General features: G+C 36.4%; 2 protein-coding genes across 2 annotated transcripts; one reads left to right on the top strand and one right to left on the bottom strand.

Annotated features, from left to right (window-relative positions):
- Positions 1-551: 551 nt before the first annotated feature.
- On the bottom strand, positions 552-6,576 carry LOC131623360 (TMV resistance protein N-like). The gene is made up of 6 exons (XM_058894374.1): positions 5,984-6,576; positions 4,720-5,764; positions 4,324-4,629; positions 2,759-4,244; positions 1,929-2,152; positions 552-1,818 (listed from the first exon to the last, which is right to left on the bottom strand). Exons 1-6 carry the CDS (start codon positions 6,484-6,486, stop codon positions 853-855), a joined length of 4,530 nt encoding a protein of 1,509 aa, XP_058750357.1. The 5' UTR covers positions 6,487-6,576; the 3' UTR covers positions 552-852.
- Positions 6,577-8,489: 1,913 nt separating this feature from the next.
- On the top strand, positions 8,490-11,279 carry LOC131623359 (eukaryotic initiation factor 4A-8). The gene is made up of 5 exons (XM_058894373.1): positions 8,490-8,641; positions 9,285-9,354; positions 9,460-9,566; positions 9,894-10,324; positions 10,447-11,279. The coding sequence occupies exons 2-5, from the start codon at positions 9,287-9,289 to the stop codon at positions 11,080-11,082; spliced, it is 1,242 nt and encodes a 413-aa protein (XP_058750356.1). The 5' UTR covers positions 8,490-8,641; positions 9,285-9,286; the 3' UTR covers positions 11,083-11,279.
- Positions 11,280-13,066: the final 1,787 nt, after the last annotated feature.

The following is a 13,066-nucleotide window of genomic DNA, read 5'->3' as shown; positions in this document are numbered from 1 at the left end:
TAAAAATGGAATTGATTAAATTGCTTTAAATGTTTTCTTACTTAGTTTCTCCTCTTCAAATCTTAGTCTCATTCTCTCTCTCTTGTTTTACCTTTTATCTTTTCTTCGTTCCCACAAAATCCATAAGTTTCTTCTCCTTCCATGACTTTCCCAGAAATCATCAATGAACATGCAGAACAAAATCCCCAACCATCTTTTTCTCCTCTTGTTTTGCCAAAGTGATATCCATTGTGACAATCAAGCAACTTTTCATTTAGATAGATGCAAACCTAGTTTTTCATAAAAAAAGACCATGCATATTGAAGTTGAGGATCATTTTATTAGAGAACAAATACATCCAGGTGCATAAGCACGACTTACTTGCCAACCAGACAACAAAATTGTAACGTTTTTTTATTCATGTTCGATTTGAGTGTTCATAATCATCAAGCTCCACCTTGATGGGGAGTATTAGAGATATTAGTAGTAAATTTAAAAGTTAGTTATTAGTTATAATTAGTTAGAGTTGTTAGACAATATATATCAAAGTTTGTTATCAGTTAGAGGTTATATATCAAAGTTTGCTAGGATTGATTCTAATTTCAAGTTCTAAAAGATAAATAATTAGCCTATATAAAGGCATATCATGCATCCTCGTTAATCATTGGATACATAATACTTTTCGAGTTAATTTTCGATTCATAACAATTGGTCATACTCTAAGTCTAAGATCACAAAAAATGACACTACATCTCCATCTAAAATTTTAAGACATTAGATATATGAATCAACTCTTTTATATGTCTAATATTTCAGTCGTGCATTGCTAATTTGAGACTCACCACACCCATGAACCCAACATATCAATACTTCTCAAGTACTGCTACTTCCAAAGTTGTCTGCAAAATCTATTCTGAAACCTTCCCATTTCTCTTTCAACTTCTGTTGCTTTGACAAGGCCACAGCATATGAAGATTTAGAATTTTTAATACTCAACATAAGCACTTTGCTTTCAGTTATCATATTCTTAGCCTCATTATTCACTTTCTTCTTTTCACCTTCACATCTTTCCATGCTCTCCTTCAACTTGGTTATCTCCAACTCAATACTTTTCTTTTGCTCAACAAGAATTCTAATTTTTTCATCCACCTTTTCACCCTCTTCCTTGAGACGCTTGGCTTCATTTTCCAACTGACTCTTTTCTATCTGTTTCGATTCCTTTTGTTTCTTAGTATCTCTCACTCGCTGCATGAGCTTTTCTTTTTGTTTCAAAGCATCAATGTGATCCTCAACCACTTTTTTAGTCCTGACAAAGTCTTTGAAAAGGCTCTCAATAGAGGATGTCATTTTCTGGACAAGCTTCACAACATTAGGAGAAACATTTACATGAGATGCTTGTTTTATGTATTCCAAAGACATATGTAGTTGCCATTGTAGCTCAACATCACCGATAATGGACTCAAGTGAATTTTCCAATAGGCATTCAAGGTTATGCAAAGCTTCTCTTACAGCATCATCATTTGTGGAACAGGTTGCTTTTGGTGAGGACTTTGGACTTCCCAACAGGATGCTCTCAAGTTCAGAAAAAGGATCCTTATCTGATCCATCTTCTTGATCAGGTTCACTTATCAGATCATTGGTGTCAGGAACAGTGATTTGTCCTCCTGCTATATTTGATTTTTCTTCTGAATTCTCGGTCTCATCAAAATTATCTTGCCGATCATAGTTGTTTTCAACTGGTATGTTATCAGAAGCATTGTATTCAACAGATGACGTTACCGGTAGATGAAAATTAGCTTCAGATTCATATGGTCTTCCTTCATTTCCTTTGCTTTTGACCTGCACAGACAAATCACTATAGTAACAAAAATGATATTTTTGAAAATCAAAACATTGGTTTTGTCAATTAAGATGGAAGACAATTTTGTCAAGAAAAAATAAGTGCTCACGACTTCTGTAGAGTTTTTGGCATTCTCCTTGCTACCACTTGCAGCACTGGACTTGGTTTGTATTTTTGAAACTTTCAGACAAGATGAAACCCGAAGTTTGTCAATAGAAAAGAAGTGACTGCAACCTTTTGAAGGCTTTGAGGTATCACGATGTCGACCTTTTCCAGCACTGCTCTCTTCCAAATTAGAATTTGTCTCTGGTTCAACCATCTCTGAGTCTAATTCTGTTATTAAAGACAATGAAATTGAAAAACACGGAAAAAATAATAGAGTTCAGACATATTTGAGATTTTGAGCAAAAAAAAAATGGTGGTTTGATTATTTGAAAGAAGGTACGCCAAATGGTTCTTAAAATCAACCTTCTCTCCACTCTCTCTCTATCCAACGCCAAGCTCTAGTCAGAGCATAATTGGATTATCCACGGTAACGCAGTCATGCAGTTATGGATCTGGGTCATGGAATCAAAATTGGACGAATCAAATATTCCGAGTTAATTTTAAAGCCGATTTAGTAAGGATGAAATGAGTTCAAATTTCATCCGACAGAATAAATTGCTTGACTGCGTAAGCCTGTTTCCAATCTAAACCACAGGGATACTCTTCTAGGGACCATTTTGTGTCTGACTCTACTTAACTCACATCCACTTCAACTCGAGGGGGACTATTATATGTGTATGTTATGTTTAACTAACAGCAAGCTCATGAGAACTTACTGTAGGCTTAATACATTGTAATACAGCTCTGTAACTGTCTAACACAGTTAGAAACAGTTACAACAACCCTAACAAACTGTATAATGAGACTAGGGAAAGGGAGTAAGAAGTTGCAAACCTTGTATAATGATTGTGGAACGCTTTTCAATTGGCTTCAAGGTTATCCTACGTCCTGACTCTAATTCCAATGCCTTCTTCAACTCACTTTTCTTTTCCGAATCCAAATCTAATTGCTGTAAAACACTCTGCAGTTCATCAACACATACGGGTCGTACACCACACTCTTTGATACAGATTGAACCATCAACTTCCTCCATATCATTAGTAACACAAAACTCAAAACAAAGCTTTGGTTCATAAAATTTGAGAATGCTGTCACAATGGAATGGATCGTACCATACATAAACATGATCTGAGTTCAGGTCTGTGACATTAGTATTAAACCTTGTAACCTTTATACCTTCTTCTCCCAAGTTGCATTGACATTTTATTATAGCTCCACCCTTCTTCATTCCATCTACCGGAGAAAGAACTACTAAGTAAAGAAATCCCAGTAAGTTTGAATGGCTAGGAAGTTCAATGGTAATGGAGGACTCGGTAGTAGTTTGATATTTGAACTGCCTTGGGACCCTTGTTCCTGGTAGACAAGCATCAACACTGGTATAGTTGTAGCTGTGAACAGCCACGCGAAGTCTTCTAACAGACACATTTTGAAATGCAGCACTCATCATTGTTAAATTGAGACTTTCCATTATATGTTTGAGTGAATGTTCATCCAAATTCAAGTTGTTCCTGAATGAAATGTATTTGGCATTTCCCATCATCTTTGACGCAATAGCTTTTAAATCTGAAACCGAAACCAGGGACGTGCAGTTACTGGCATTTAACAATTTGATGAGAGAGGGAAGCTCTGGAAGGTACTGAATCTCCCTGCAACCCTCCAATGACAGAATTTCTAGCTCTTGAAGATTCCTGATGCTTTCAGGCAACCTTTTCACGTTGCTTCCATCTAGATTTAATTCCTGTAATTGTGACAGGACACTGATGTTGTCAGGGAGTTCAAACAAGTTATTACAATCCTTCAAATGTAGTATTTGTAGGGATCGTAAGCCATCAAACAAAACATTTAGCTGCTGTTTCTTCACTTTTAGTCCACTGCCAGAAATCCTAAGCTCCTTAATAGATGTCAGGCTAGGTAACTCCTTTGGAAGATGCTCAAGTCTTGAACCCTCGAGATTAAGCCGCTTAAGATTGTGAGGTAGCCCAATTGATAGGTCAAGTGTTTGAATCCCTGTACTACTTAAATCCAAGGTATCAATTAAATCCGAGGATACGGCAAATTCCTCAAGACTTGTGCAGCCATTGATACTGATCTTTTCCAAAAATTTTAAATGTTTCTGGCCTTTAACACTCCTAAGCTTTGTACACCCGTCAAGTATCAGAGTCGTAAGTGTTTCAGCCAAAAAAACAGATGGGTGAAGATCCACCAGACTCACACAACCGGAGAGATTAACCCATTTAAGTTTTGATGCCTTAGACAAATCCGGAAGCTGAACAAAATGTCTGCAATCACCAAGGTCAATCACCTCTAGTTTATCAAGGTCCTGTTAACAATTCAAAACAAAACATCAAAAATCAAAATTCTCAACAACAAAATATTACTCATTACGTATATATTTTCACCTGCATCCCCTGCCATAGTCGTTTAACATTACTGTGCGGCATACGAATCTCAACAAGCAACTTGGCGCAAAAAGGTTGTGGAAGTGTCTCAAAAGGGTATCCAATCCACTCGAAGTACCTCAGTTCACTAGAAAATGGCTCAAGTACTGTGGGAAGGTTGAGGTATGCATTACTACAACTCTGACCCAATGGGATATAGAATTTAAGAATTCTTAAGGCTTTCATCTTGGTGAACGTGTCAGAACGCAAAGGCAATTCATTATTTTGTGACAAATCCAGTGTTATGCCTTCAATTGAACTAGTCCCCTGACAAGACAAAAGTAAACCGCATCCTATTAGTTACAGTCTCTATTTGAAAAATATTTTGAAAAATGAGTTTTTTTCTTGCTCTCTTACCTTGTTTTCTTTAATTACTTCAAGCGCTTCACTCCCGCTCAATCGTGTATGAGTTGCAGGGTTTATACCACATCCTTTACGCATTATGTCTGAACCCATTTTTTTTAGCAAGTCATGCATTTGTATTCTATTTCCATTTGAAATAGTTATCAAAGCCTTGTCTTCTAGGACTTCTATTCCACTACTTGCCTCCAACCCACAAGCATTTAGTATCCTTATGACATGATCTTTCTTTTCTCCTTTGAAAAAAAATGCAATGTCTAGAAATATCTTCTTCTCTAGTGGATCCAATCCATCATAGCTCACTTTTAAAACTTTTTGAATTTCTTCCTTTGGAAACTTATCGAGTTTTCTGAAAGTACTTTCCCAAAAATCAGTACCTTTGGATCGGAGATTTGAACCCAAAACTTTTAGTGCAAGTGGAATGCCTCCTGCATAAGCAACTGCCCTTTGCGAAAGATCCTCGTAACCCTTTCGGGGATGGCTTTGTTTGAAGGCTTCTAAGCTAAAAAGCTCTAGAGATTCTTTATCTTCCCATTGCTTGACCTCATATATCGATTGAACTCTTTCACTGAGCAATTGTCTGTCTCTCGTCGTTATAAGGAGTCTACTATCCTTACTTTGGTCGCCGAAATTCCTGCATAAATAATCAAACTGATCTAAACTGTCGACATTATCAAGTATAATGAAAACCTTTTTACTTCTCAGCCTCCTCATATGGAATGTAGTTCCTACAACATTAGATGGTGAAATTTCTTCCTTGAGTAGCTCAGAGAGAAGCTTGCTGAGTGAATATTCTTTTGCGTTCGCAAAGCATACATGGTCATATTGGGCAAAGAATTTGGCAAACAACACTTTAGCAATGGTTGTCTTCCCCATTCCACCCATACCCCAAATTCCAAGTATCTGAATACTTGTCATTAATGTTTCTACCACTCCACAAAAATTATCAGTCCCAACAATGCCTTCTAGTTCATTAGGGTACCTCAGTTGTAGCTTTTGCAACACATCATTCACAACATTCTCAATGAGGTTAGATTCATCCCTATCACAAATAAATGAACAAATCAAACATAATGAAATATTTGTGTTAAATCCTAATCAAATTCAAATAAATCTAAATTTTTCTGTTAAATCCTAATTAATAGTAAATACCCGGAAAGTTGATAAGATGACCTAAAGTTTAGACTTTATATATTTTCATAAAAAAGAGCTTAGACTTTATTACAAGTTGATAAAAAAATTGATAGAGAAATAATCTTACTTGTGATTATTGAAGTCCCATCCAGAAATATTAGCAGCTTCAGTAAGAGCAGCTTTCCAATTAAGCACTTTTTGTTTAGAATCATCACTTTCACTATTTCCAAGATCTCTCTCATGTTTAGCAAACGCTTTCTCAAAACTTCCACTCTGTTTTCTAATATGAGAAGGATCTGTTTTATAGAAAACAGGTATAACAACTTGACCAGGAACTTTCCTTCTGCATTCAAGTATTTTAACAAGCTCTTCCAAACACCATTTAGAAGAAGCGTAGTTTTCTGAGAAAACAACGATGGAAACATGTGAATCTTCAATGGCTTCAGAAAGTGTTGGCCAAACATCTTCTCCTCTGTTTAAGAGGTAATCTATGTATGTTTTGATTGATTTGTGATTCAATGCATCGTAGAGATGGCTGGTGAAACCGATTCGAGTGTCCTCGCCTCTGAAACTGAGGAATACGTCGTGTTTTTTGTTAGAGTAAGAGGTTGATAGTGCTGTGTTGGCCATTGCATGTTTTACAGCAAAGCGAAGAAGGAGTGTGCTCTTTCTCTTTCAAGTCTTTGACTAAAATTTCACCTACCTTTTTTTTTTTAATTTCTATTTTTGATGACATCATGGTAATTTGTTAAGAGCAATTTGAATTTTTGTATTCCAAAATTATTCTCATGATAACATGAATGTTATCCGGTAAATTGAAGTATTCAACAATATCATTATAAATTTATAACCAATGATTATAATAGGGTGTTTTGGATTGACCATCGTAGAGAAAGATTTTTCTGGATTAATTCGATCCGGCCATATTTTTTCTCATGAGCCTGTTACCACCAGACGTAACATCATAGATCTAGCTCAAGTACATAAAGCATATGAAACCTTCTCTTAAGAACTGAACCTCTATTAATTTGGAAGCAAGAGATTCATCTCTCTGACGCATCCAACAGTCATCCGCATCCTATGCTGGTTAATTAGCGAATTAATTATTCAACTCTTGTATATATGAAAATGGCGCCATTTCAGGTAACAAGTTTCGAACACAATTTTAATACTCTCTCATCATTCACATACTGACTTGAGCATTGGAGTGGTAATCTTAAAAACAACGCTCTTCAGCAACCAGGCATGATTTTCCCTCTACCACGTGTGGGAACAATCCAAATACTGTTGTATTGTATTCCATCTCCAAATCCTATGGAGCAATATGAGATTTCGCGAGGTTTCAGAATTCTTGAGGCAAACCTCATATCTTAAGGTGCAAACGAATTGATTAATAGCATTTACAACATCGTTCAACAACAAAACTCTAAGGCGATAAAAGACATGTTCCTTCGTTTGGAGGAAAGCCTCCAACACGTTCAACCTCGGGAACATATAGTGCAAGAAGCTGATTAAAGAAAAAATTAAACCAAACGACTGAATCCGTCTGCAGCATAGGAAGAAAGGAAAGTCCAAAAGTTGAAAGAAAGCTTCAAAGGTGGTAAGCATAATTCTCCTCCTAGGCGCCCAGGAAGAGACCGAGGAAGTTACGATCCCTCCTCGGACTGTGACGAGCGTCAACCAAACTGAGCACAACCTAAACATCTTCTATGTCGGCCATAATGTCTGCATCATATTACAATAATACCGAGTTAGATACAATTTAGTTATAAAAAGAAGAAAAATAATTGGGATTGTTCCATAGGTGCATCTGCGGAAAAACCTAATGTTTCATTTGTTCCGTAGATGCACCTACGGAAGGTTCTGAAACTTCAAGAACGCAACAATCGCGTCCGTAACTGTTCCAGCCACTGTAAAATCCTATTTTGGTAGCTTGATCGTCCGTTTTACACATATAAAAATACCTACATTGTCTCTAAACTATGTTTCTAAAACTAACTAATAATTTCTACACCTAAAAGTGTATTCAAACTCTATTACGGAAAATACTCTAAAATAACTCGAAATCTCAAAAACTTACCGATTAAATTGAGTCTTGTTGTTGAAATGTGTTGATCGTTGATGCACACGTTTAAGTCGAACTCGAGAGAAAAAAAACAACTTTGGTGGATTTTGATTTTTGAGGTTGAGAGAGTTTGAGAGTATGAAGAAGAAGAAAAGTAAATAATGAGGGAGGAGTAGATGCATCGTTGAATGTCTTTCGTAGATGCACTTACGGAACAAATAAACTTTGAAATAAAAAAAAGTTACTTTGAGAGATACATCTACAGAAGCGAGAGACATTTTTGACAACACGCATGGTACATAAGAAACCTAACGGATTGAATTAACTTTTTGAAAAACAAAAACAAAAGAATTTAAAAATAAATATAAATCTAAAATAAAATCTAATATCGTGAACGAGATAAAATATAATATTAAATCACATTTAAAAAGAAATAAATATTATTATATTTAAAAAAATTGTATAAATATTTGATTATTCAATGAAATAAAAAATAAAATAAAATAAAATATATGATGATAGTATAAAGATATGAGAAAGGGTAAACGTGTAAAAGCGTAAAGTTTGTTTTATTTTACCCGAGTATATTAACACTCTCTCTTCCATTCTCATTCCTCTCTCTCTAACTCCACGGTGTAGATCCGAGGAGTTTTCCCTTTCGCTATCTCTTCATTCCTCCGCTTTCTCTTTCTCTCCAAACACTCTTCAACGCTCTAACAGGTTTCGCTTTTTTTCTATACTTTCATCAATGTATTATCGTTAATGTATTATGATGAATCTGTCGCTGATCTAATTGTTTCTCGTTCAAATTTTTCATCTTTTAACGAAACCCACCATTGTTATATGTCTTTTCATGCCGTTTATTCAGTGTTCAGGAAAAAAAATCATGTTTTTAGATTTGTTGGGTTATGGGGTGGTGAATAATGACTAATGTATTGATTTTCAATTTAGATTCTTAGCGTGATTTAATGTAGTGTACTCAATTTCAGCCTACCAATTAGGATTTGAATTGTTTTGGACTGCGTTAAGTAGGTTCTAGATGTGCGAGAGTCGGAGCTGTGTAGGTTAGTCGCGGTTTAACCATGGCAAAATAAATAGAGATAGAGACCCTATTAAACTCTGATTTAACTGTGATGATATTTGTTGAGACTCTATTTAACCTTAAAAAATTGTGGGCCCGCCCGCCTTGCACGGCCTGAAAGACGATTCTGGTGAGAGTAAAAAAGGACAAAACTTATGTGCACTAGTGTTGGTCTTGAACAGATTTTGGGGCTTTTGTTTATTATATGTTTTAGTTTTGCTGGAATATCTGAATATATGGTTTTTTTGTTTTTTTTTAACAATTTTTTTTGGTTTTTTGTAGTGATGGCAGGTTTGGCTCCAGAAGGATCGCAATTTGATGGTCAACAATATGACTCTAAGATGAATGAACTGTGTGTTCCTGTGCTTCATGCTCTTTGCTATTTGAAATTATTGAATTCATTAGCCATGTACTTTTATTCTCTCTGTAGTTTGACGTCTGTAAATTAACTTCACAGGCTTGCTAGTGACGGGCAAGAATTCTTCACCTCGTATGATGAAGTCTATGATAGCTTTGATGCTATGGGGCTGCAAGAAAATCTTCTCCGAGGCATATATGCTTACGGTATGTACTGGCAAATTGATCCCCTTATGTTAAGTGTTTTTTCTCTTAAGTTGCAGTGTCGGTTTCTCAGTAAGCACTAGTCAAGGTTAACATTTTTGAGTATGCTATGGATTAGATCTAATATGTTTGGACTTTTGATATATTCGATGTACTTGCCTTGTCTAAATTATAAAGTTCCTAAGTCCAATACTTTGTGCAGTGAAGCTAACTGAATTTATAAGTTTTGTTTACAAATCCGTAAGATCTATTGTTTAGTAATTATATTTGCAATGGTAATGATGAACAACAATGTTTTTGATTTCATATATGATACATTTTTGTTTACAGGTTTTGAGAGGCCTTCTGCAATCCAGCAAAGGGGAATTGTTCCTTTCTGCAAAGGTCTTGATGTGATTCAACAGGCTCAGTCGGGAACTGGAAAGACAGCAACATTCTGTTCTGGAATTTTACAGCAACTTGATTATGGATTGGTTCAGTGCCAAGCTTTGGTTTTGGCTCCAACAAGGGAGCTTGCTCAACAGATTGAGAAGGTTATGCGAGCTCTTGGTGATTTCCTTGGTGTTAAGGTTCATGCTTGTGTTGGTGGGACAAGTGTTCGGGAGGATCAGCGCATTCTCCAAGCTGGCGTTCACACTGTCGTCGGTACTCCAGGGCGTGTGTTCGACATGTTGCGAAGGCAGTCTCTTCGCTCTGATTGCATCAAGATGTTTGTTCTGGATGAAGCTGATGAAATGCTTTCACGTGGTTTCAAGGATCAGGTTCGTCATTATGCTTGTTTTCCACTTTTAACTTCACTTATTCCATTGTTTGTAAACACTCGTGTTGCCGTAACAGTTTGATGACGCATGGATTCCATATTTTTATTTGGTTGGTGTTGCAGATCTATGATATCTTCCAGCTGCTCCCTGGCAAAATTCAAGTCGGAGTATTCTCTGCAACAATGCCACCTGAAGCTCTTGAGATTACTAGGAAGTTCATGAACAAGCCAGTGAGAATTCTGGTGAAACGTGACGAGCTGACCCTCGAGGGTATCAAGCAGTTTTACGTCAATGTCGACAAGGAAGAGTGGAAGCTAGAGACACTATGCGACCTCTACGAGACACTGGCTATCACTCAGAGTGTCATTTTCGTGAACACAAGGCGCAAAGTGGACTGGCTCACCGACAAGATGCGAAGCAGAGACCATACCGTCTCGGCCACTCACGGTGACATGGACCAGAACACTAGGGATATCATCATGCGTGAGTTTCGGTCTGGCTCTTCTCGTGTTCTCATTACCACCGACCTCCTGGCCCGTGGTATCGATGTGCAGCAAGTGTCTTTGGTGATCAACTATGATCTCCCAACTCAGCCTGAAAACTATCTCCACCGTATCGGTCGTAGTGGACGATTTGGAAGAAAAGGAGTTTCCATAAACTTTGTGACATTGGATGATGCTAGAATGCTGGCTGATATTCAGAAATTCTACAATGTGACTATAGAGGAGCTCCCATCCAATGTTGCTGATTTGCTCTGATGAGTTAAGTTTTGTTCTCTGTTAAGTCATCTGGGATTTTTCTTTTGGACAAGTTCTATCTTGTTAACTTTTGATTATTTTTTTCTTTAATTTAAAATTTTAGAGATCAAACATGTGATCTGATACTATTTGTATTGGGATTTTTATCAAATTTGTTTGATTAATTAAATTAGTTAAGAGAAGTTTGCATGTATTTATTCTTATCTCCTCTAAATTTCTTTTGTACAGTATCATATCAACTTTGATTTCTAACTATATGATTATTAGGATCATACTCCAACCACCATTATGAATCTGGATTTTAACATGTAATTAGGTAATATATGAATTAATGATGTTTTTTTAACCTAATGTATAATTTTGGTGCATTTACCCTAGGTTGGTCCTGTAAACTACTATTTTTAAGGAACTTTCGGTTGATACAATAATTTCATTTTATGGTATGTTATATGTAAACTATTTTCTTTGTTTAATAAAAAGGCACGCACTTCATTTGTACACGAGTATTTATTTTATAGAGAATCAAAGAGGGGAAAAAGAAGTCAAAATCTCCGCCTTCTAGATTTAATTCCAAACACAAAAACATGTGGCCAACCATTGAGATACTATTCAATAATAAGTGGACTTTAATACTTATATATCAGTGTTTTTTTTAATTTCATTTTTCTTTAATATCTTAATTTAAATGAAGCACTCACGCTGGAGTGGTAGTGTTTCATTCTCTGGAACCAGAGTACCAAAGAAAAAAAAATCTTAATTTATTGAGTTAAGGCGGTTGATAGACAAATTTTTAAGATTTGAATTTTGTTACGGTCAAATTTTGAGGATTTGGTTACTGGTCAAATGTTTAATGATGGTCGTTAATATTGTGTATCTATAAACACTTTGATAATTAAATTAATAGAAGTTATAACTATTGTGTGGGTGGACATGCAAGTTAACACTCCTACGCCCAAGTCAGTTATAGAGTTCAAGATGGGTGAAGTGAGAAAGTGAAGATCAGAAAAGTGTATCTTGAATCTCTCGTGTCCTGATTATATACATTGAATAATTTTGATTGGGCTTTGAATGGTTGGGCTGAATACTTGGATCTCGTTTGCATTGGACCTTTGACCGACCCATAACAGTTGTCCCAAAGGCTTGTCGGGTATTTTACCAGTGGGGAAGTCTTTCACCTGACCCTTTGGTGAGAATCGGCGTAACCATTAAACTTTGTTGTCTCTCATCTTGATTGATGAGAGTCAGAGTAACTACCAAGTTTCGTCATTATCCGTCCCATTCGAAGGGAACTAATGTAACTATTGTGCTTGTCATCACTCGTCCTAGTCGAGGGGAGTTGGTACAAGTCTTTAGCGTCACTAGGAACCATCCTCGACCAAAGGTGAGGTTTATATTCCTTCCACTAGTTTTTATCCTAGTTTGCGGTGGACATCTCTTGAGCTCCAACATTTACGCTCTTAGAATGGCTAGTTCCTAAATGGGGGCACGTCAGTTGCGCTTTAAGCACTTTTCGCCCAGTAGGATCTTATTTTACAAATTAAATTTATACCATATTGTCGAGGGTTATATTATTATTTGTGAGTACAACATTTCTTTAGGCAAAATCTTTATTTATTTAAATTTCTAGGAACCTTGAGAAATACTTATCTTGCGGAGAGGATTGACATGCATCCCTTGGACAATCGACAGTTGGAGGTCCGCGCATGATTGTCTAGCGATCGCTTTTACCTTTGATGGGATATGAGTCTGCGAAATTTATTTCCTAGCCTGCTTCTTCTCTTTACAATGATTCGTGGGGCTCGAGTCCTACAGGTTTTCGTATAAGGCATTTCGTACGGAGTCAGCGGAAAATTTTGTCGCATTACCACCTCTCTTGGTGTTGAAATAGGATGCTTGAAATTTTGACAACATGTTTCATACTTGTTGGCCTAAAGTATGCGCTACTGTGACTACGAGGTATTGTCTAATTTGGGGTGTTAGAATT

The sequence above is a fragment of the Vicia villosa genome, unplaced genomic scaffold (assembly GCF_029867415.1).
Source record: "Vicia villosa cultivar HV-30 ecotype Madison, WI unplaced genomic scaffold, Vvil1.0 ctg.000060F_1_1, whole genome shotgun sequence".
In the NCBI taxonomy this organism is placed as follows: Eukaryota; Viridiplantae; Streptophyta; class Magnoliopsida; order Fabales; family Fabaceae; genus Vicia; species Vicia villosa.
This window is presented reverse-complemented; position numbering and strand designations above follow the sequence as displayed.